This window comes from Anomalospiza imberbis, chromosome 36 (genome assembly GCF_031753505.1).
Source record: "Anomalospiza imberbis isolate Cuckoo-Finch-1a 21T00152 chromosome 36, ASM3175350v1, whole genome shotgun sequence".
NCBI lineage: Eukaryota > Metazoa > Chordata > Aves > Passeriformes > Viduidae > Anomalospiza > Anomalospiza imberbis.
In genome coordinates, this window is record NC_089716.1 from 899,433 (window position 1) to 923,841 (window position 24,409).

Below are 24,409 nucleotides of genomic sequence, written 5' to 3' on the forward strand. Positions count from 1 at the left end.
TTCAGGGTCACCCCAATCTGGGGGTGAGCCCTGACACACAGTTTGTAACCAAGAGTCGGGTGCAGCCGAGAAGGCTCCAAGCGCCTCCTTCCAGGCTGACTCTGCAGATGCCGAGGCTGCTCTGGGCTCTGCCAGGGCTCTGCTGGGGCTCAGCTCTGGGCGAGGCTGGGCCCGCTCTCCCCTCACATTGCTCCGGGCAGCTGAGTCACACAGGGAGAAGGAAGGGACACGTCAAGGGAGTTGAGGTTTAAGAGAGTTTTTATTCAAAAAACTGCCATGCAAAACAGGCTGTCATAAGAGCCGTAACAAACAGGCTGTCCTAACTACCTTAACCAACTAGCACTGCTAACTACCATAACTAACTAGCACTGCAAACTACCATAACTAACTAGTTGTCCTAACTAACTACTGTAACTAAACGCTGTCCTCCAGTCCTTCATCTGCTCCGCTGCTGCCTCAGTTGCTTTGCTGCGGTGATCAGAGGGGTCAGGCTGGAGAGAGGCTTGGCTGATGATAAAAATGGGTGCTGCCCAAAGGAGAAAAAAGAAAGAAATGAACCGTTACTTTCCAGAGTCAACTTCCTCACAGGCTCTGTTGCAACAGGACAAAGGGAAATGGTCTGAAACTCAGGAGGGGGAAGCAGGCTCAGATGAGATCTGAGACAGAATTTTTTTTAGAGGGAGAGTGGGGAAGCACTGACAGAAGGTGCCCAGAGATGTGGGAGGTGCCTCCTCCCTGGGAACATCCAAGCTCAGGTCAGGCAGGGCTCTGAGCCACCTGAGCTGCTTGAAGATGGCCCTGCTCGCTGTGGGGCCCCAGGTGCAGATGACCTCGAAAGGCCCCTGCCAAGCCAAACCAGGCGAGGATTCTGCTTGCTTTGCGTGTGGAAAGCAGCGAGACCGGAGACCATCGGAGGGGGCCCCACAAGAAAAGCCCTCCCTGGCGCTGCTGCTTCCCCTGCAGCCGCTTGGCATTCACCTGCAGCAGCTCCTGGGCAGACCAGCGCCGCTCCTCGTCCGGCTCCAGGCTGCACTCGAGGAAGTCCCGCAGCAGAGCCGACAGGCGCCTGGGCTCCTGCAGCTGCGGGGTCCCGTTCTGCCGGATCAGAGCGCGAGCCTGCAGGAAAAGCAAACTCAGCGCTCTGCCAGCTTCCTTCCCACCCACAAGTGCTCACATCGACCCCGGCTTCCCAGCCCCAGCTCCAGGGGCACTTTCCTCCCTGGCCGAGATGCTGCTCACAGCTCATTTTTCTATGCCAACCAAAAAACCCAAACCCTGGTGCTGCCACAGCCTTTGTAAAGAGCTGGTGCACTTGCTTCACATTTTCAGGTCATCCTCACAGCCAGAAGAACTGCAACAACGTAAATCCCAAAGCAAATTGTGTCTGGAGACTGCAGAATATGTGTCTGTGTTGAGACTCCAGTCCTCTGGGAATTCCCTTCCCCATGTGCAGAAACCTCCAGCTGCTGCTCCCAGTGCAGGGTCACCCTGTGCTCACAGGCCTCTGCAACCACGGGAGAATTGGCCTCTTACCATGGCCCTCGTTTCTTTGAAGTAAGGAGGTTCTCCTTCCACCATCTCGATGGTCACAATTCCAAAGGACCAGATGTCCACCTTGGGGCCGTAAGGAGAACTGGTGACAACTTCTGGGGCCATCCAGTGAGCAGTGCCCACCATGGAGCTGCGCTGGTCCTGCTCAGGGCTGAGCTGAGCGCTGAGGCCAAAATCAGCTGAGGACAGAAACAAACACTGTCAAAGGCAGCTGGAATGAGGAAACCAAGCACAAAGACTCCCCGCTCTCAGTCTGAGAATGCAGCAGTGAAGTCAGCTGGAAAAGTCCTCAGGGCTGTAGCCAAGGAAAGATGGAACTGAACTGGACCCTTAAAGAAACCCTCAGCTTTCATGCAGTTGCTTTTACTGATTCCCTTGGAGCTGTAGATTCCAACTCCTGCCCCTCTGGGAGGGCCATTCCCAGAGCAAAGGCACCCCTGACAGCCTGCTCCTCTCCTGAGCTCTCTGCAGGGGCAGCCGCTCTCAGCTGGCAGCAGGGGCCGGGCAGTGCCCCCAGCAGCCCTTGTGGGGCTCTGGCTGTCACTGGGAAGCAGCCCCACAGCCGCATCCCGGGAGCGCCGTGCCTGGCCAGGAACACCCACCCAGCTTGACAGAGCCGTCCATGCCCAGAAGGATGTTGGAGCTCTTCAGATCTCTGTGGATCACCCGGTTCGAATGGAGGAAATGCAGGCCCTGCAGACACTGAGAGAGAACAAGAAACACCAGGGTAAAAACCAATGGCCGGAATATATCACACAAGAAAGGACAGTTTAGAATTCTGCCAGCAGCGACTTTGCTGTGACAGGCCAGGAGTGCAGTGCAGACAAGCTCCAGGCAAACGGTTCAAGGCAAAGCTGAGAACAGCACATCAAATCCAAAACAGACAGAGAGTGCCACAACAGCAGGAAAGAGAACAAGAACAGAGTAGAAGTGCAGTGCTGCTGGCAGGCCGTTCACTGCAGGGGCTCTTTCTTCTCCAGCTCATAAAAACAACAGAGAAACAAAGCCCTGAGCATGGAGCCACTCCTGCTCTCACGCCCTCTTGGGAAGGACCATCGTGTCCAAGGCATGGCAGTCACAGGCAGGATCCCTCACCTCCCGACTGACAGCTGCCATCTCTCCTTCAGCCATGCGTGTCTGTCTGACAACGTCCTGCAAAGTTCCTCCATCCATGTATTCCATCACCAGCCAGAGATCTCCATCGACAAGGAAGCTGGAAGAGGAAAACAGTGGCATGGAGACCAATGAGCAGTGCTCAGTTCCCCCATGGAAAAGCCTGGAGTGGAGTTTTGTTGCCAGGTCACTTGTCAATGAGGACAGAATCCAATGGAGAGACATTCCTGCCAGGCTGCACAGCCCTTGGGATCTGCACAGTCTAAAGGAGGAGACCCCTGTGAGAAAGGAGAGGTCTGAGATGGCAAGCAGGTGAAAAATGCAGTTTAGCAAAGGCCCAGATCAATGTGGAACCACAACACTGGCCCCCAGCTGGTTCAGCTTCTGAACTCATCAGTTCCACCCTTCCCTGCAGAACAAGGCAACACAGCTCCCAGGGTTATCCAGGGGAGGAGGCCGGGCAGCACTTGGGACAGAAGGGGTCAGAAAACCTTTCAGAAAGTCCCTTCAGAAACAGGCAAGGCCAGTGACAAATGGGCAAACGAGGCATTTCTGGGAACAAGAACCTGGTCTTCCTGGCATCTGCAGCAATGGGAAAGGGCTGGGAAGAAGAAGCCAAGGGAAATAATTTCTGCTGTGGTTTACCAGCACTTGTTGTAGGACACAGAAAACAGGGTGAACTTGAAGGAAAAACCGAACCAAAGCAACAAAAGCACACGGAGGGAGCGAACTGCCAGGCTGTTGTTTTGGGAGGATACGGCTGGGTCAGGCATTTTCAAATCAGGCTACAGACTACGGATGCCAGGAAAGGTTAAGGCAGGGCCCGGACACAGGATAAGGCCTGAAGCACTCACCTGTCCAAAGAGCTGACAATGTTGGGGTTCTTCTTGTCCTTCAGGAGCAGGAGCTCATTCACAGCTCGTTCCCTGTTCTGCCCTCTCAGACTCATTTTCTTTATGGCCACCTGAAGGGACATTGCAGACCTTTAACTGGAGGAGTCTGTGGCAGGAGGCCGCAGCAAACATGGAGCGAGTCTTTTTGGAGCGACGGAGCCGGGCTGTGCCCAACTGCCTTGGGATGGGACACCAGAGCTCAGCAAGGGCCATTCCCACAGCCCATTGCTCTGCTCGCTGGGGGCTGCTTACAGGACACATGGCCAGAGACATTTGGCCTTGCAAGCTCTGCAGAAATGGCCCCTCAGCTGTCAGCCTCCAAGCTCTAACCACATTCTCTGCACCTACAGTCTTCTCAAATGGCCTCAACACTCTCATTATTATTCAAACACATTCTGCAAGCAGGAGGTAATTCTGGTTCTGTGCAAACAGAGCAAAACAGCCGGGAACCCTTTAGCAGTTCTATGGGATTGGGTCATGATTTCAGATGCAACTGCTCTGGTTGGGATTGCACAACAAAGCAAACACACATATCCATTGCCCTCCTTGCATTCCTTTGGGCACTTCAGAAGGACCAAGTCTGTCCCAGCTGTGCTCTGCAGGCTGACACGGCTCTGCCTGCAGAGGAGCAGCCTGTGCAGGAAAGCTCTGCTGGCCCCCAAAGCTGCAGCCACAGCTCCCAGCAGAGGGGAGAGCCCTGGAGAGCTGCCAGACGTGCTGGGCGTGTTGACACTGACCTCTCCTCCAGTGGCCCTGTCGAGTCCTTTAGAAACAGTTCCGAAAGCCCTGGAGACAAAACAGCAGAGAAGAAAGAAGCAGCGCTTTAGGCCCTGGCAGTGAAAGCCAGCCCAGACAGGAGATCTCTGCTGCCTGCAGCGTTCACAAACACCTGGGGGCATCGACCCTTCCAACAACAGCGCAGCAGCCACCAGCCCTCTGCCATGCAAGGTGTGCCAGAGAAAACTGAGACCCAAAACCAAGGAATTGGGCTGGAGCAAATCCCAAATGTCCACGCTGCACTGCTTTAGTTCAAAACCTGAAGTGAGCAATGGGTGTCTAAAGAACTGGAAAAGAATGCATTCCATCCTTTCCCATTTCCTGCCTAAGACCTGCAGGATCCACAAGGGCCCTGCTATCAGGCAGGTGATGCATTTTCCCCCAGAGTGCATCAGCTCTGTGTCTGTTACTGAATGTATGGGCTCTACTACCTGTGCTAGAATAGAGCACTTATTAGTTCAGTTCTGGTTTCTGTTTCTAAACCATTAGGTCGTTAATCCTAACCGGAGGATATTTTTTGAAGCAAAATATTTGAAAGAAATCTCCTTGAGAACTGTTTTCTGACAGTCACCAGATGGTGAGTGGCTCTTTTAGGCAATCCAATTCCAGGGACAGAAGATCTTCCAGGTCCTGCTCCTTGCTGCAGGCAGGACACTGCCAGGCTCAGGGGCCTTTGACGGTGCCTTCTGAGCACAGGTATCAATTCTGATCAGGACTGAGGGACAGCAGGATGGCACCCCAGTGTCTGGAGGTGTTTGGAGCTCTCCTGACTTCTCACTTGATCCTGCACCAGCACAACACCTGGGCCTGCTTGTGCAGAAGTAACTGCCGTGCACTTACCCTTGGCCAATCTGCTCCACTTCCAGGTATTTCTCGGCAGGCTCCGCCAGGCTCACGGTGTTCCCTGAAAGAAACCACGTGGAAGACGCTCCCTCCCAGAGTGAGACCCCGCCTTGCAGCAGAGCCAGAATGCAGCCCCTCTCCCTGGGGCCATCAGCCCCTTGGTCTCAGCTGGGGAAGGACAAGAAATGACCCTGGCACATTCAGCTGCAGAGCAGCACTGGGTGCAGCTGATGCCGAGACACACACACAGCACCCTGCTCTGGCACACAGGAACAGAGCAGACGTACTCAGCTGCATCAGGCACCACTCCCCTCTCCCCTCTGGCTGCAGGGCTGTGCTGCTGTCAGAATGTTCAGCCCAGGATCCCACAGCCGAGGGAGGTTCAGTGTCCTCTTCCCAAGCACAGGGAGCTTCTCCGTCCTCTTCCCAAAACGCTGCAGGTTCTCCGTCCTCTTCCCAAAATGTTTCAGGTTTGCCATCATCTTTGCAAGCCAGGGGACGTTCACTGTCCACTTCCCATGCTGGGAGAAGTTCAGCCTCCTCGTCCCGCACCAGGGAACATCCACCGTCCTCCTCCCACACCAGGAGATGTCCACTGTTCTTGTCCCACACCGCAGGAGCCTCGCCGTTGTGTTCCCACAGCACGGGATGTTCACCCTCGTCTCCCAGAGCAGCGGGAAGTTCACTGTCATCTCCCGGCACTGAGGGACGTTCACCATCGTCCCCCGGAACAGCGGGAAGCTCACTGCTGCCTTCCTCCCCTTTGGCCTCCTCTTTGGAAGCAGAGGGAGCCAGAGGAGGTGCTGGTGCCGCTTTTGTGCCCTGTGGACAGATGGCAGCGTGAGGGATGGGAAGTTCTGTCTCAGTTATCACCTTATTTACCCTCAGCTGCACATCCAGCTGCACTAAGCAGAAATTGGGTTTGGAGCTGTTCAAACTAACAATGGGCTAAAGTCCACATTGCCCCTTATTCTTGGGAATTCCATATTCCACCATGGGAAGAGCCAGCAAGCAATGCTCTGCCTGCAAAACCAGACCTGCAGCTCTTCAAAAGCTCTTCAGCAGAAAAGGAGAAAACTCCCAGGGATCCCTTTGCTGCTGCAAGGACACTGACAGGAACTTTCCTTCAGCCTCCCAGGCGGGCACATGGCTGCCACATGTCGAGCTCAAAACTTGCTGCACAATTCCAAACACCAAAGGTTCCTTTCCCACTCACCGAAGGAGGAGCTGCTCGGGATCCACTCATGAGGTGCCCTGCAACGGGAGAGGGAACATGAACCAGATGCTGTCAGGAAAAAAACTGCCTGTGGTGGGAAATGCCCCAGAGCAAGGCAACCCTGAGAGAGCATTTTGCTTTCACAGCGTCCCTCCAGGAGCCACAGTCCTTTCGCACAGCAAGAGAACAGCACAAAATACTGGGCTGGGTCAGCTCTTGGCTGGACAGGCAGTTCCAGGCTCTGCTGCCACAGACTCCCCGCTTGAGGGAACAGAACCCCCCAGAGCTCATTGCAAATGCTGTGCACGCCCCGCTGGCTGCAGACACCCCCTTTTCCAGCTGCAGCTGCTGCCAGGAGCTCTCCCAAAGCAATGGTGTCTTCATGGCAATTTGGTTACAAAGTCAGCTCAGGCCCAGAGGAAGAACAGCAAGCACACAGCAAGCCCAAAGCCACAGCACCGAGGGAAAACCTCGACTTACGTGCCAAGTGGGTTAAAAAATACCCCGCATACGCCACAGAGTACAGCGTGCAAACTGCAGCAGCCACGTGCTGGATCATTTTGGCTGCGCTGCACACGTCTGCAGACTGTAGCCCTGCAAGCACAGAAGGACACCCGTCAGGGCTGGGCTGGCTGCTGAGAATGCCTCGGGCAGGAGGATCCTCCGGCAACGAGCAGTGCCCAGAGCCACTCTGGACACTGAGGCCTCCGTGTGCCACAGCAACGGGAACACCTCGGGGACGTGGCAGTGCTCCTGTGACATCACAGCAGCAGCTCACGCAGAAACCGCCTGGAAGGTTCTCCTGTGTCACAAAGGAGCACAAAGAACCCTCCCAGGGCACAGCCTGTTGCCCAAAGTGTTATAAACGCCAATCACTTGGTTTTTAAAATTTATAAAGGTTTAATAAAAATAAATTGAAAAAAAATTAATACAAGTAAAGTACTAAAGATTAAACAATTAGAGTTAGGACAATTAAAGAGACAATAACAGCAAAAAGTTACAGCCCGGGCTGTGTACCTCTCTCTGGACAAAAGTGAGCCAGGAGAAGGACCCCGATAAAAAAGAATTCCCTCCTTAAGAGGGGTAACGTGTTGCATACACAAATCACTTCATGAATATGCATATATTTATTTAAAACAAGAAGTTCGTCCGGTACTTGTTGAGGAATTCCTGTTAATCCCAGGCGCCTTGAAGTCTAAGTCGAGTTTGGAGAAGTTCGGTTTTTTTGTTGATAAAGAAAGCCATAAATTCCTTTCCTCTGGAAGATTTAGGGGTTTTTGTAATTGTTATCTCTGTGTGAAGAATTTCTTGATTATCTTCTCCTTCTCTTGAGCAAAAAGGATACCACACACACATATTTTCTATTTTAACTACTAAAGCTTAATTTCAATTACAAAACTACATTTACTATATTATTAAAATGTTACTACAGCATAACTTTCCAACCTAGCATAATACATATATTAAATATCTGCGTAGAGCCATATAATCTGCATTTTTCACACAAAGGATCCAGGAGGAGCTCTGAAAATGCAGCAAACAAGGACACCCCATAGCCCAGCCTGAACACTGAGGAGGAACAAGGACGGCACCAAAGCAGAGCAAACATGACCTTTAGTCACTGACACTTCTGGCTAAAACCAGCAAGCCGTGTTCCATCTGGGATCTTTGTTCTCGTTCTAAAAACAAGCAAGGTTCTCCACTCTAAATATAGAGAAGGCAGGAACTGGGCAGGAGGTGGGATCAAGAAGGAGGAGGAGGAGGGAGAGAGGAAAAGGAGGAGCAGGAAGAGGAGGAGCAGGAGCAGGAAAAGGAGGAGGAACAGGAGGTTCCAGTGCCCCCTGTGGCCGCAGCACCCTTGGCCCCGGGACCATCGCCCCCAGCTCATCCTGCAGGTGAGAGGGGAGGGGCAGCTCATCCCAAATCTGTCGGGGGGTCCCTGAGAGGGTTTTTTTTTTTAATTGGGGTGTGTTTGGAGCTTGCAGATTGTGGAATTGAGCCCCAAATATCGTCTGGGAGGCCCAAATAAACCCTGGGATGGGTGGGGTTTTTTTTTTCTGTGTGTGTGTGTGTAGGTTTGGATCTTGCAGGACCCCAGAGCTGAGCCCCTTGGGGGGATCTTTGGGAGTCCACGTGGCCATTGCCCAGGATCACCAGGGGGAGGACATTGGTCCTGGGGACCCCCGGGGGAGCAGAGGAGAGGAACTCCTAGGACCCCCGGAGTTGGGAGAGTAGAGAGGGGCGATCCTGGAGCTGAGGGACCCCCAGTTGGCTGGAAAGGGGGGGAGCCTTGAGAGGAGGGACCCCTGGGACCCCTGGGACCTCAAAGTAGAGCATCAGGGCAGAAGGGACCACATGGACCCGCAGAAGCTCTTGGATCATACCTAATCAGGACGTCGAAGAAGGGGGAACCCCTGGAGCCATTGGACCCCCATCATCCCAAGGAAAGGAAACCTCTGGAACGCCAAAAGTGGAGAGATCAGAGATCGGGAACTCCTGGGAGAGTTGTTTTGGGCTGAACCTTGATATAGTGGAGATTTCCATGGACACAAGACTCCTGCTGAGTTCTAGGGGTGGACTTGGGCAGTGAGGAGCCTCTACTCCAAGGCGCTCCCACCTTGGTTTTCCCCAAAGCAGGATTTGTCATTCCCAGGGCGTGGCTGGATGGAGAAGGAGGAAAAGCCCCGGAGATCCTGCTGGAGGAGGGGCTGCAAATCCAGCCCAGGGAGCTGTGGGGAGGAAAGAGCTCCCCGCCCTGAGCCAGGAAGGTGGCCGGAGATCCAGCCGGAGCTCGGAGCTGGTGGAGAAGGCTCATGGCAGGGAGAAGCCCCACAAGTGCTTGGAATGTGGGCAGGGTTTCAGCTGCAGCTCCACCCTGATGGAACACCAGAACACCCACACTGGGGAGAGGCCCTGTAAGTGTGGGGAGGGTGGGGAGAGCTTCAGTGGGACCTCTGACCTCACGAAGCACCACAGGATCCACACTGGGGAATGCCCCTATGAGTGCTTGGAATGTCAGAAGAGCTTCAGGTGGAATTCAGGGATCGTCACTCACCAGCACTTCCACACCAGGGAGAGGCCCTGTGAGTGCCCCGAGTGCAGGAAGAGCTTCGTGCGCTGCTCCAGCTCCATCCCCCATGGGAGGATCCACGTTGGATGATCCCCAGTGAGCCCCGTTGGGCAGAGCCCTGGTGACCCCGTTCTGGGTGATCCCGGTTGGGTGGGGGGAAGGTGTTGGAGAGATTTCTTTCCCCTCTCCTTGTCCTGGTGTGATTTGGTTGGTAATAAATTCCCTCCCTGTGCCCGGGCCGGGTCTGTTGTGCCCGTGCCGGATTTGCTGAGGGATCTCTCCCGCTCCTTGTCCCCAGGCAGGAGCCCTCGGTTCCATTTTCTGTCCCTGTGCGGCTGCGGGGGGCAGGGACAGAGCGGCTCTGGGGGGTGCCTGGCATGGGGCCAGCGTCACCCCTCGCCACGGGCACCCCTGAGACCCCGCGCAGCCGGGCACACATTTCTGGGCACAGCTGAGCTCCCAGCTGCGCAGCGCCCCAAGGCTCCCCGTGCCTGGAAAAGCCCCAGCCGGGGCTGCAGCGTCCCGGAACCGCTCAGCCAATCCAAACGCAGCCAAAACGCGCTGCAGCCAATGGGACCGCGAGGAGTTGAGGAGTCATCGGTTGTGCGGCAGAGCCTCGGCAATCGGTGCCCAAAAGTGCTCGGAGCCAATGAGAGCGCGCGGCGCTGCTGAGCCCGCGCTGCTCCGGACTGGTGCTGCCAGCGCAGCGCGGCCGCTCTGGGGCTGGTGCTCCCTGGGCGGCGCTGGCCATGGGGCGAGTGGCGGCAGCTGGGGCCGTACTGGTGGCACTGGTGGTGCTGGGAGCCCCCCCGGCTGCGGGCGCGGAGCTCTCGGGAGAGCGGGGGGGGCGGGAGGCGGTGGGACAGGGGGGAGAATGGGGAAAAGGGGGCGGTGGGAGCCCGAAATTGCAGGGGCAGGAGGAGGAGGGAACCCCGAAAGGAAGAGCGGGAGGGGCTGAGGATTGGGGGCAGGTGAGGAAGGGTCGGGAGAGGGTGGGAAAGTGGGGAAAAGGGGAGGGTAGGACCCCAAAACTGAGCGGGAAGGGGGCCTGGGCTTTTGGGAAATTATGTTTAAAAGGTTGGGAAAGAGGAAAAGGAGTAAATGGGACCCCAAAACTCATCTGGGGAGAGGCTGAAAGTCGGAGCGGAGAGGATGTGGAAGGGCAAAGGGGGGAAGAATGGAAAAGAGGAAGTGGCAGCTCGGGCAGGAGGGATCCATGGATGCACTGGGGCACAGGGGGTGTGGAGTGGGGATCTGGGGTGGATCCCGGAGCTCTGGGGGTGCTGGGGGGGCACTCCCGGACCTGTGTCCTGCACACACAGGGGTGTTCCAGTACGTGGAAAAGTCCGAATGTCACTTCATGAACGGCACGGAGAAGGTGAGGTACCTGAGCAGGTTCATCTACAATCGGGAGCAGTACGCGATGTTCGACTGCGACGTGGGGCACTTTTTGGGGTTCACCCCCTATGGGGAGACAGCAGCCAGGTACTGGAACAGCGACCCAGACGGTATGGAGCAAAAAAGGGCTGCGGCGGACTGGCTGTGCCGGTACAACCACGAGTATCTCAGCCCGTTCCTCACGGAGCGCCGAGGTGAGCGCGGGGCAGAGCGTGTCCCCTCGGGCCCTGCCCTGGCAATGACCCTGGAGCCCCTCAAAACCTCCCTGGAATCGGCCCAGAGCCCTCAGCCCTCCTTGTGCCCATCCCCGAGACCTTGTGTCCCTGCCACTGACCCCCGTGGCTCTCCCAGTCCATCCCAGTCTCTCCCAGTGCCTCCCGGCTGTCCATCTCAGCCTAGCGTGGTGCTGCCGCCCCTCAGCCAATCAGAGCGCGTGTCTCTGATGACTCATCAGTTGCCAGGCAGACCCGCAGCGCCGAGTGCCCCGCACTGGACTCGGCCTCCCAGTGCCGCGCGCTTCGTTCCCAGTTCCTCCTAGTGCCGCCCCAGTCCCTCCCAGTCCATTCCCAGTTCATTCCCAGTTCACTCCTAGACCTCCATCCTCCCTCCCAGTGCTCCCCATCCCCTCCCATCTCTCTGAGTGCCACCCCAGTCCTTCCCAGTCCATTCCCAGTCCCTCCCAAGGCCACCCCACACCTCCCCTCTCCCTCCCAGTTTTCCCCAGCTGATCCCAGTCTGTCCCCGCTCTCTCCCAGTGTCCCCAAGCGTATCCATCTTGCTGCTGCCCTCGAGCTCCCAGCCCGGGGCTGCTCCGTGATGGATTTCTACCATGCCCACACCCAGCTGAGGTGGTTCCAGGGCCAGCAGGAGCTCTCTGTGGTGGCCACCGACATGGTCCCCAACAAGGACTGGACCTACCAGCTCCTGGTGCTGCTGGAAACACCCCACTCCCAGTGCGGGGTCACCTGCAGCTGCCAAGTGGAGCACATCAGCCTGGAGCACCCCCTGAGCCGGCACTGGGGTACAGGGGAGGAATTGGGGGCGCTGGGAGAGCCACTGGGATGTGCTGGGAGCAACTGGTAGGGAGTTGGAGACAGCCTGGTTTCAGCTGGGAGAGGGGCTTGGAGGTGTGGAAGGGCTGAGAAGTGGTTTGAAGGATGCTGGGGAGGGTGGGATGGGGTTCTGGGGGTCCTGGTGGACACTGGGAGGGAGTTTGGGGGCGCTGGATATGACTGGGAGGGATTGGAGTGAGCCTGGAGGAGCTGGAAGGAGATTGGGGATGGAAAAGCAGAGGTTGGGATGAGGTTGTTTGCGCTGGGAAGAGACTGGGAGGGGTCTGGGTGAGTCCTGGTGGGGCTGGGAAGTGACTGGGAGTGGGTTTGGGGATCCTGGGGCTGTAGGGGAAAACTGGAAGGGGGGTGGTGGGATCCTGACAGGAATGGGAGAGGCTTTGGAGGGTGCTGGGGGGGTTGGAAAGGGATCTTGGGAAGGTTTCAGGAGGTCCTGGGTGGCCTGGGGGTGACTGGGAGGGTGCTCGGAGGGGCGTGGGGTGTCTGTGAGCGGTTTTGGGGGGCCCTGACCCCTGCAGATCCCCCAGAGATGTCGCCAGACGCTGCCTGCAGCAAGATGCCAATGGGGATGAGGGACTCCGAGTTGGGCTTCATCTTCCTGGCGCCGGGGCTCGGCTTCTACCTGGGCAAGAAGGTCAGGGGGGTCCCGGGAGAGGCGTCCCCCCTCCCCCAGAGCGTGTATGCTCCTTCCCCGGGGCCCCCAGCCCAGTGTCACCCCTTTTTCTCTGCACACAGAGCTCCTGAGCCGCAGCCGGCCACAGCCCCTCCCCGTGGTCTCTGTCCCCGCGCTGATTTCGGGGGGGTTCTGTGTCCCCCCAGCCCTGCTGTCACTCTGCCCCCGGCAGGGGGGCAACAGACCCAGCCTGGGCACACGGAGGGAATTTATTACCAACCAAACACAGCAGCACAAGGAGAAGGGAAAGAAATCCCTCCAACACCTTCCCCCCACCCAACGGGGATCACCCACAACAGGGCTTATCCACGATGGAGAGACGGGGACAGCCGAGTTTAGACCAGAAGCCAATTTCATTGAGGGTACCAGGTGTTTATACAGGGTTTTACTTGGGTGGTGCTCAGACAGGGCTCGATGTTTGCTAACAATTTCCCATTGGTTACGCATTCTTCATGACATCACGGCACCTGGGAACATTATCTTATCACAAAGTCTCACAACAGGTTGCTTGGTCACTTCTTGCCCAGGGAGACTTAAACTGTGTCTGTATCTCCCACAGTTTCTGCTCAGTCAGGCCTCAGATCTCGGCCCCTTTATCAGCTCCATTGTTTTCCTCCCTGTTTTATTCCCCATTCGGGGGCACCAGGGCTCTGCCCAACGGGGGTCACTGGGGATCATCCAGCCTGGATCCTCCCATGGGGGACGAAGCTGGAGAAGACCATGAAGCTCTGCCCTCACTCCAAGCTCTTCCTTCACTCGGGGCACTCACACGGCTTCCCTTAGTGGTGTCTCCGTTGGTGTTGGGTCAAGTTTGAGTTCCTGGAGAAGCTCTTCCCACACTCCCCACACTCCCAGGGCCTCTCCCGGGTGTGGATGCGCCGGTGCCTGGTGAGGTGGGAGTTTTGCTTGAAGCCCTTCCTGCAGTCGGGGCAGCGGAAGGGCCTCTCCTCTGTGTGAATCCGCTCATGTCTGAGGAGATCGGAGCTGGTCTGAAACCTCTTCCCACACTGGGGACACTCGTAGGGCCTCTCCCCGGTGTGGATGCGCTGGTGTCTTCTCAGGTCTGAGATCCACCCAAAGCTCTTCCCACATTCCAAACAGGTGTAGGGCCGTTCCCCAGTGTGGATCACCTGGTGCTGCATCAGGGTGGAGCTGTGGCTGAATCCCTTCCCACACTCCCCACACTCGTAGGGCCGTTCCCCAGTGTGGATCCTCTGGTGCCGGATCAGCTTGGAGCTGCAGCTGAAACCCTGCCCACATTCCAAGCACTTGTGGGGCTTCTCCCTGCCATGAGGCTTCTCCACAAGCTCAGTGCTCCGGCTGGATCTCCAGCCACCTTCCTGGCTCAGGGGGGCTCTTTCCTCCCCACAGCTCCCTGGGCTGGGTTTGCAGCCCCTCCTCCTGCAGGATCTTCGGGGCTTTTCCTCCTCCTCCATCCAGCCACACCCTGAGAATGACAAATCCTGCTTTGAGGAAAAAACATGAGGAGAGCACCTTGGACTGGAGGTTCCTCCTTGCCAAGGTTCATATCAACATATCATTGGGAATCTTGTGTCTGTGAGAACCTCCAAAACACCAAGAGTCAGCCTAAAAAATCCTATAGACTTCCAGACACAGATCAAAAACTCCCCAAACATCACAAGTCAGCAAAAACCTCCTGCAAAAGATAAAGATTCAGCTGCCACATAAAACCAAAGCACCAACATTTGGCCCAAGCAAGCTCAGAAACACCAAGATTCACCCCGTGAAACTCCTGGATCCCCCTCCACAGTCACCTGCTGCATGTGGGGGGAGCAGCGCTCCTGGGGCTGGGGGGAGGCTGCAGACACAGGGAGGGGTGGAACCTTGTGCTGCTTCCTGTTTCTGCTCCTCCTCCTGTGACTCTGCTCTTCCTCACACTCCTCTTCCTCCTGCTATTCCTCCTTCTCTGGCACAATCCCACCTTCTCCTGCCACGTCCATCCTTTGACCATTTTGTTCCTCAACCCTGCTTCTCCTTCCCTTCTCCTCCTGCCCCCAGGCCCAGCACCCACTGCCGGCTCCCTCTTCCCCCCAAACCCACAGCATCCCAGCGCAGGGGCAGGGATGGAGCTGGGGCAGGTCGGGCTGGGGCAGCGCTGGGCTCTCGGCCGCTTCCGCCCGCACTCGGTCCCCGCTGCAGCCGCTCCCGTCAGGACAGCGCGGGGGGGCCCGGCCTTGGCGCTGCCCCACTCCCACCTCCCCAAATTCCCCTCGCGGGGGCGATGGGGCCGAGGGGGGGGCGCAGGTGGGGTCCAGGTGGGGAACGCTGGGAGCTGCGAGTCTGCCTGGCAACTGGTGAGTCATCAGCGCCCTGCGCTCTGATTGGCTGAGCTCTGCCTGAGGGCTGGGGCTGCAGCAAAGAGGGGACACCCTGCTCCAGGGGGGATGTCCCGCAAACGGGGGACCCCCATGAAAGGAACAAGAGGAAAGTGTCTTTACAAACAGATGATGTGAATCTGCTCCGAGATACGGCCCGGCACCTGTGCATAAGGAAGTGACAGGAGAAGCCATCGGTTTCAGGACATGTTATCAATTGATGACACAGACTGCTGCTCAGCCAAGGTCCTGCTCAATTCATGAACTTCCCGAAGAACAACAAAGACTTGACAGAGCCAGGAATATCCTCTGCTATACAATACTGGGGTGCATATGAAGGGGGTATGTAGCAGGTGGATTGGGAAGTCGGCACCTCTTCAGTACTTCAGCCAGTGGGGAAAGGGAGAGGGAGATGGGGCCAGGAGAATTGGGATGAAAAGGAGGCTGTGTCCTCCAACAACTGCAGAGATCCCATGGGGAATGTCCCACGGCCTCTCCCATTTCTAGGAATGAAATTACTTTTACAGGACTCCTCTGTCTGCTTTGTGGACAGAAACCTCTGCTGATGTCAATTTTCCCGCACACCCTGGGGCTCATCCGGAATTCCTTCCACCGTCCGCAAAGGCGGGCAGGGAGTGCAGCTGAAGGTGCCTCACCCACTTTGGGTGATCGGCTCCCTTGGCTGGCGGCGGCACCGGGGATCGATTGGGGACCCGGGAGTGACCAGGAGACAGACGAGGGACACATCAGGGGGGTCTGTGAAGAGTCAGCAGGGAGAGAGCACTGAAAATCTCAGCAGTGAGTGCACTGGGATCTTCGGGGAGTGAACATGGCAGGGCACCCAGGGAGGGGAGAAAAGGGAAAGCCAGGGAGGGGTCCTGGCCAAAGGGATGATGATCCCAAAATGTCTCTGAAGGGTCCCTTGGGAGAATGTTGAGGTAGTTTGCACATTCCCCCAGAGGTAATTAAGGACATGGACAGCCAGGGGAGCAATAAGGGAAGTGGAGAAGGGATTTGGACAACAGGGGATGGATGGTGTTGGTGTGCTGGGAAGGGATCAGGTGAAGGGCAGTGTGCAGCAATATGGTGAAGGCAAGAAGCAGCAGGAGGAATTTATGTGGTGAGAAAATGTATGATGGAGAAGAGGAGGAAGAGAAAAATACAGAGGACTGGGATGTATTTCAGCACTGTTCTATGCTCAGTATTTGCACGCTGATCCAGATCCTTTCCATCCCGGGTTTCCCGGAGAGGAAAAGAAGGAGGTCAGGATGTCAGGGGGTTTCTCTGTGGTGGGCAGCGGCAGCACTGGGCGCAGAGGTGCGGGACCGGGAGCACGGGCTGGGGGCCTGTGGGGAGCTGTGGGGCCGGGCCGGGGCTGTGGGGCAGCCAGAGCTCAGCGCCCGGCGCTGCCTGACCCCACCAGCCCCGGGCAGGGCCGGCAGTGGCCCCCGGCCCCCAGGAGCCTGCGGGACGCCCCGGCCGCTGCCCGGCCCCGTGGAGCTGCCGGCCCTGCACGCCGGGGGGGCCGCCTTTGGACACTGCGGCAGGACAGGGACCGGCTCTGAGATATGGGCTGGGGAGGGGACCCTGAGCACAAGGAGGAAAACAAAGACACATCTGGGAAATGTAGATTGTACATGGAAGGATCAGGATTTTCTATTAAGCATTTGCTTTGGGTCGCTGGAGAAAGGAAAGACTTTGCACAAAGCTCAGCAGCTCTCAGAGGATGAACACACACAGGCAGTGAGCGCGGCTGCAGGAGTGGCAGAAGGCAGCCCTGGAGCACTTGGGCACAAAGGCACAGCAGCTGAATGCAAGAAGGGATGAGCAAAAGGCCAAGCTGAAGGCAAAGGCCATGGCACAGCTCCTACAGCCCCTCAGGGATCAACCCCAGGGCCCAAGGGGGCCCCAGCACCCAGGGGACGGGGTCGGCCACAAGCACCTGGCAGAGGCATTGCCCTCCTGGGCAGGGGAGAGCCCACCCAAACAGCCCCTGGGAAGCAGTCAGGGCTGTAAACCAAGATGCCATGAGTACGGCTTTTGCCGTTGGCTTTGGCAAGAAGAGGAGCCAGACCCAGGGCAGATATTCAATTCTCTCCCTTGCAATTGATCTTGGGAATTCCTTACCCTGGTAATTCTCCACCCAGTGCAGGGTGGGGATAAGGGATGTACATTTAAAGCAGTCTGTGGCCAGAGTCCTGTCTCTTGTGAAATCTCTCCCACAGGAAGCTGGGCTGGCACAGAGCCTGCCTTGGCACTTTGCTGTTCCCAACATCCAAGCAGGACATCGGGCCCTGCCTAAGGAGGCCAAAGCAGCACCACTGGTGGCCAAGTGGCGTGGCCCATGCCAAGTGTCCCTGACGCCAGAAACAGCCCCCAGCACAGCTGAGCACGGGGGGACCCCTCAGCCTGGGCTCCAGGGCTCTGAAGCCCCGGAGATTTGCACTTCCCGCCTGCAGCAGGAGCATGGGAGGCCCCCACGGAGCCTGCACTGAAGGCAGCGCAGCAGCAGCCAGGGCTCCACAGCGGGGCAAGCCCCTGGGCCTGCCCACACATCCTCTGCTCAAATCCTCTGCCTGGGCACCCTCCTTTGGCATCTCCAGCCACCGGGGCCAATCCTTGCTGCCACTGCTGCAGCTTCAGTGCTTTCTGGGCCTGCACTGCCACAGCTGCTGGCGAAGACAACGGCACAATTCCACCCTGGGTCTCAGCCACACTCACACACTGCGCTGCCTGGGATTGCACTGATGGAAAATACACCAGGTCATAGACTTTAACATTTTTAACATTTTATTTCTCTACTCAGCCTTGGTTTGCCTTGGCCTCGGGGATAGAAATGGTAAAGGTTTTTTTAAGGGATGTTCCACCACTCAATGGAGATGAGTTTAACATCTCAACACACTGGGAATGGCCCAAAAGATTCCCACAAAATAACGCCCAGCAGCAAACAGCAACCAACACCTACCCCAGACACTGCCCCCGGCAGAGCTGGAGACACCTGCTCTGGAAAAGGCTGAGAAGGAAATCCAGCAGTTCCGACCTGATGAACAGCAGAAGCCAAGAAATCCGGGTCCAACAGGAACCCAGATACTAAAAACTGCACAACTTGAAACTACAGAACATTAAACCAATGGATTTAGATTGGTTCAGACTGTATCAAGTATGGGAAAAATCCAGTTAAACCCACGTGTCATGGAACGATTTTCTCTGCACACCCGGGCTATGTGGGGATGGAATGATTTCTGTTGCAGATCCTGGCCAGAATCAAGGAATGCCTTGACTTGAACACTAAACATATTAGTGGAGTTTTGTTTTTTTTTTTTTTTTCTTGCACTTTCAGTGCAAATTTTATAGCAGAAGACTATTTTTGGTAATAATCCTACTTCTATATTGCCGGTTAGGTTTCGGCCAGGGATGAGAGAATGAGTTTCTACTCCGAGGAGAAGTAGAAAAAACTTAATTGCCTTGGAATTTATTTGTGTATGTTTGTGTGAGAGATACCAAAATTTTGGTTTGGTTTTTTCGACGTTCACCTTTAGGCTGCATTTTGCAAAATTAGAAGAGATTTAAAGGTGACCCTTTAACTCATAAACAGTAAATAGTTGATTTGAAGGAAAAATGAAAAAAAGTAGCAGGTTCTGGGGGGGGTCACTGGTGAGGCTGCTGAAGGCTGCTCTGGAAGAGAAGTTGCATTCCAGGCAGCCAGCAGAGGAGCTTTAGAAATGCAAATTAACACTGCTGGGGCAAAGTGGGGACAATGGACCTGCCTCTACTTGCCTGGGGCAGGAATTGGGCTGATTCCCTCTGCCCCTCACCCCAAGCTCTGCCTGCCTGCACAGATGGAATCTGCACAGCTGAAGGCAGAGCCCATGGTGAGGATCTCTGACTCTGCAACAGAAATGGGTGAAGCTGCAAAGGGAAACAGCAAATGGAGAATGCTGTGAAAACTTCACTAAAATAAGGGGGGATCATCCCTGTGCCCAGGCGGATCGGGAAGTCTGAACCTTCCAAGTCCCTCAGCCAGTGGGCAAAGGCAGAGGGAGATGCGGCCGGGAAAATGAGCATCCAAAGGAGGCAGCGTGCTACAACAAGGGCAGAGAGCGCATGGCAAATGCCCCACGGCCTCTGCCTCTGTTCAGCAATCGAGTCACTTTGACAGGACTCCTCGGTCTCCTCTGGCCACAGAAACCTCCGGCGACGGGAATTTCCCCGCACGGGCCCGGCCACGGGGCAGCCACCTCTGTCCCAGCCACAGCAACCGGGACGAGCCAGCGCTGCTCCGGCAGCGGCTCCTGCCCAGGCAGCGGCGGGAAGGAGACCGCGGGCAGCCGCTCCCGCAGCGCCCTCAGCCCAGGGCCGGCACGGGCCGGACACGGCACCGCCAAGCCGCCGGAGCCCCCTGCCGCCCCCTCCGCCTGCAGCGAGCCCCGAGCCCCCGCAGAACCCGGCGCGGCTCCCACCTGCGCCGGGGCCGCCTCCGAGCTCCGCCAATGCCGCCTCCCCGCGCTCCGGCCGCTGCCGCCGCTCCCGGGCCCGCACAGACGCTCCGCCAATGGCGCCGCTGCCGAGCCAGGGCCGCCCTCAGGCCGCCAGCGGGGCCGTGCTTCGCCCCGCTCTCACCAATCAGCGCGCCAGAACCGCGACTGACGGCAGCAGCGGCCAATGGCAGCGAGGGGCGGGCTCTGCACACGGCACAGCCTCGCCCCGCGCTCTCAGGGCCCCCCGGGCTGTGGGAGGGCAAAGCCGGAGATGAGGAACAGCCCTGGAACGGGCCCGGGCCCGGGCCGGCATCGATCTGCAGCACCAACAAACTGCTCCGCACCTCCCGACACGGCTTTCCCGGCCCTGCGCCTTCGCCTTCGCTGCCTCCGGCTCTGCGGGAAGCCCAGCAGCCCCACTTCTACTGCCCCCTAATTCGGAGCATCAGTGCATCGCTTTGATTTCCCCAAAAAAGGGAAAACCGCCCCAAAGCCCTGTGGGTGAGTGGGGGAGGGGAGAGATTTCTGGCACAAAACTCCAAAAGCTCCGAGCAGGACAATGAGAAATCAATGAAGAGCCTTGAATGCAGCTTTCTGCACGCCTCCCTCCTTCCAGCTGCACCTCTTCATCCTCCTTCATCCCTGCCCTGCCCTTCCCTCCCTCCTCCTCCTTTAACAGGAGCAGCGACACCCTCGGTGCCCCGTTCCCGCAGCCCTGGCTGCCCGCGGAAGGAGCGGGTATGGGGCCGGGACAGGTCGGGATAAGCTGGGATCAAACTGGGAGAGACTGGAATCCTGCAGGGAGTGAGAAAAAGTTACCAGGCTCATACTGTAACGAACTGGGCTCGTACTGGGAGAAGCCACTGCTGGCCCCGGGACCACCCAAAAACACCTCCCGGGGACCCCCCGATGTCCCCCGAGGGCCAGCTGCGGCTCGGCTTTGGAGCCCTGCCAAATCCAAACATCCCCCCCAAAAAACCCCAACCCAGGCACCCCCCGATATTTGGGCCGAGCTCCCCCTCCCCGGGCATCTGCGGGATGGGGGGCGATGGTCCCGGGGCTGCGGCGACTTCTGGCATCGCCAGGGCCCCGCGATTCCTTCTCTCCTCTCCTCCGGCCGCTCCCGGCTGCCGCTGCGCCTCTTCCTCCCTCCCTCCTCCTCCTCCCCCGTTCCCGAAGGCCGAACCGTGAGGGGAAAGGGGCGGGGAAAGGGCGGGAACCGTGAGGGGAAAGGGGCGGGGCCAGGCGCGGGAACCGTGAGGGGAAAGGGGCGGGGCCAGGCCAAGGGCGGGAACTGTGAGGGGAAAGGGGCGGGGCCAGGCCGAGGGCGGGAACTGTGAGGGGACACTCTGTGAGGCGGCGCTCTGCAGACAGAACTGCCACGGACTGAAAATGAACGGCAAAGAAATCAGTAAGTCTGAAAGTTTTATTTGCCATCAAATACATCCCAGCCACCCATCCCCACACAGTCCCCATGTCACCACTCCAAACTGGGATCCCACTTCTCCTAATCTCCTCCCAACCCCATCTCACTCTGGAGGTTGTGGAATCGAGTGAGTTTTGGGTGGGATTGAGATTTTTGAGGTGGGAACAAGCAAATTGAGGTGGGATTGAGCCTTTATGGGTTAAAATTCAGTGGTTTTCAGTGGCATGTGAGTGGTTTTGAGGGGAAAGATCGATGCCTCTTGGCTTTTGGAGTGCAGTTAAATTGAGAAGAGAAAAAAATTAAGGTCAATAGGAAAGGAGAAGCAGCCGGGTGTGTTCCCAACGTGGATCACAGGGAATGTGGGTCACCAGGGCTGTGCCCAATGTGGGTCCTCCAGTGGGGGATGGAGTTTAGCTCTCCTCACATTGGGGCACTCGCAGCGCTTCCATTACCGGTGGCTCCGTTGGTGTTTGGTCAAGGTAGAGCTGCTGGGGAAGCTCTTCCCACACTGGGGACACTCGTAGAGCCCCTCCCCGGTGTGGATGCGCTGGTGTCTGATGAGGTGGGACTTCTGCCTGAATCCCTTCCCGCAGTCAGGGCAGCAGAAGGGCCTCTCCTCTGTGTGAACCAGATAGTGCGTGAGGAGATGGGAGCTGGTCTGAAACCTCTTCCCACACTTGGAACACTCGTAGGGCCTCTTCCCAGTGTGGATCCTCTGGTGCTTGATCAGGCTGTAGCTCTGGCTGAAGCTCTTCCCACACTTGGAACACTCGTAGGGCCTCTCCCCAGTGTGGATCCTCTGGTGCTTCATCAGGTGGGAGCTCCGCCTGAAGCTCTTCCCACACTCCCTACACTTGTAGGGCCTCTCCCCAGTGTGGATCCTCTGGTGCTTCATCAGGTGGGAGCTCCGCCTGAAGCTCTTCCCACACTCCCTACACTCGTAGGGCCTCTCCCCAGTGTGGATCCTCTGGTGCCTGATCAGGTGTGAGCTCCTCCTGAAGTTCTTCCCACACTCTGAGCACGTGTGGGGCTTCTCCCCATCATGGAGCTGCTCATGGACCACCAGCTCCGAGCTCTGTCTCGATCTCCGGCTGCCTCCCTGGCCCAGGGTGGGTCTTTCCTCCTCAGATCCCCGCGATCTGCGTTTGCAGCCTGTCCTCGTGCGGCATCTCCAGGGCTTTTCCTTCTCGCTGGGTTCCTGCGTCGTGGAGCCGCTCAAATCAGCCTCTTCCACGAGGTTCTGCTGCAGGGATTTGTCCTCCCTGCTCTCCATCCTCAGCTCCTGCTCTGGGGGAGCAAGGACAAGGACAGGGTCTTCCTCTTCCTCGCTGCCTCCCAGGGGCTGGGAATGGGAAATCCTGGTCTGGGGAAAACAAGGGATGAGCACCTTGAGTCTGAAGGTCCCTCTGCCCGAGTCCATCTCTAGAAGTCCCTGGCCACCTGGGCTCCATAAAAACCTCCCAAACACCAAGATTCAGCCCTGAAAAAGCCTCCCAGGAGTTCCCCGTCCCTGCTCCCTCCCCTTTGCTGTTTGGGGCTCCCCCCTGTCCCAGCTGCTGGGGGTCACGCTTGGATTGGGGGTCCCCCTTCTCCTCGCTGCCCGCCCTCCCCAGGCTGTTGGGAGTCCCAGCAATCCCAAAAGCTCCCCCCTCTTGGCTCTCCCCATTTAGGGCTGCCGGGGCTTTTTGGGCTCCCGGGCTCCCCTCTCCAGGCTCTTGAGGGTCCCGACGATGGCGGCGCTCCCCCCTCTCTGGGCTCCCCACTTTGGGCTCCTGGGGGACACAGGGCTCTGCTCCTCCAGGCTGCCTCTGCCGGCAGCTGCCACCGGGACCCCCAATGTCCCCTTCATCCCTGCCCTTCCCTCCCTCCTCTTCTCCCCCCCTCCTCCTCTTCCCTAACCCCGCCTGATTCTCCTCTTCCTTCCCCCCTTCTCCTTCTCCCTAACCCCCCCTCGCCTTCTCCTCCTTCATCTCTCCTCTTCCATCGCTCCTCCTCCTCCTCCTGTGTGCTATCCTCTCCTCCCTGTCCTCCTTCATCCCTCCTCTTCCATCCCTCCTCCTCCTCCTCTTCCCCCTCCCTTTTCCCATCTCCTTCTGTTTCCAGCCCTACTCGCTCTCCTTCTTCACCCCTCCTCTTCCATGCGATCCCAGTTTGTACTGGGATTTGTATGCTCCGTGTCTGTAGGATCCCATTCCATATCATCTCAGTCCTGTTTATCCCAGTCTCTATGGTCCTGATCCATGTGGTCCCAGTCTGTGCAGTCCCACTCTGTGCAGTCCCAGTCTGTAGGATCCCAGTCCATGTTATCCCAGTCTGGGTGGTCCCACTCCATAGGATTGCATTCCACAGGGTCCCAGTCCCTGTTTTATCCCAGTCCATAGGATCCCAGTTCCATATAATCCCAGTCCAGTTTATCCCAGTCCATAGGATTCAGGTCCATAGGATCCCAGTCCGGGCTATCCCAGTCCAGATTATCCCAGTTCATAGGATCCCAGTCTGGGCTATCCCAGTCCAGTTTATCCCAGTCCATAGGGTCCCAGGCCCTATTCGATCCCATTCCCTGTTTTATCCCAGTTCCATATAACCCCAGTCCAGTTTATCCCAGTCCATAGGATTCCAGTCCATATTTGATCCCATTCCCTGTTTTATCCCAGTTCCATATAATCCCAGTCCAGTTTATCCCAGTCCAGTTTATCCCATTCCATAGGATCCCCGTCCCTATTTGATCCCATTCCCTGTTTTATCCCAGTTCCATATAATCTCTCCAGTCTCTCAGGCATCATGGGGAACTGGGATAACTGGGGAGCACGGGATAATGGGGAAACTGGGAAAATGGGGGAGAAACTGGGGTAACTGGGAGAGTGGGATAATGGGGAGCTGGGATAATGGGGGAGAAACTGGGATAACTGGGAGAGTGGGATAATGGGGAACTGGGATAATTGGGGGAACTGGGATAACTGGGATAATGGGGGGAACTGAGATAATGGGAGTACTGGGATAATGGGGGGAACTGGGATAACTGGGGAACTGGGACAATGGGGAATTGGGATAATGGGGGGAACTGGGATAATGGGGAACTGGGATAATGGGAGAGTGGGTTAGGGAAACTGGGATAACTGGGATAATGGGGAACTGGGATAATGGGAGTACTGGGATAACTGGGAGAGTGGGATAATGGGGAACTGGGATAACTGGGATAATGGGATAACTGGGAGAGTGGGATAATGGGGAACTGGGATAACTGGGATAATGGGAGTACTGGGATAACTGGGAGAGAGGGATAATGTGGGACTGGGATAACTGGGATAATGGGGAACTGGGATAACTGGGAGAGTGGGATAATGGGGAACTGGGATAAGGGGGAACTGGGATGATGGGAGTACTGGGATGTCACCTGAGGACACGAGGAAAAATGACGCACCACAGCTTTGGTCACCATGAAGAGACTAATTTATTTTTTCTGACTCCAATCATTTATAGTTCTCAAAAGGTGCCAGTGGATTGGAGGGTGAACGTGCCACCTCTCCAACGACACTGGACAAACTACCAGTGTATCAAATTTCTC

At 57.0% G+C, this 24,409-nt stretch overlaps 1 protein-coding gene and 1 pseudogene across 1 annotated transcript; one reads left to right on the plus strand and one right to left on the minus strand.

The window, feature by feature from the left end:
- LOC137464098 (uncharacterized) overlaps positions 1–24,409 on the minus strand; it is a 1,364,046-nt pseudogene that overhangs the window by 891,573 nt on the left and 448,064 nt on the right.
- LOC137464111 (H-2 class II histocompatibility antigen, I-E beta chain-like) lies at positions 10,824–11,678 on the plus strand. Its single transcript, XM_068175419.1, has 2 exons — positions 10,824–11,055; positions 11,617–11,678. Exons 1-2 carry the CDS (start codon positions 10,824–10,826, stop codon positions 11,676–11,678), a joined length of 294 nt encoding a protein of 97 aa, XP_068031520.1.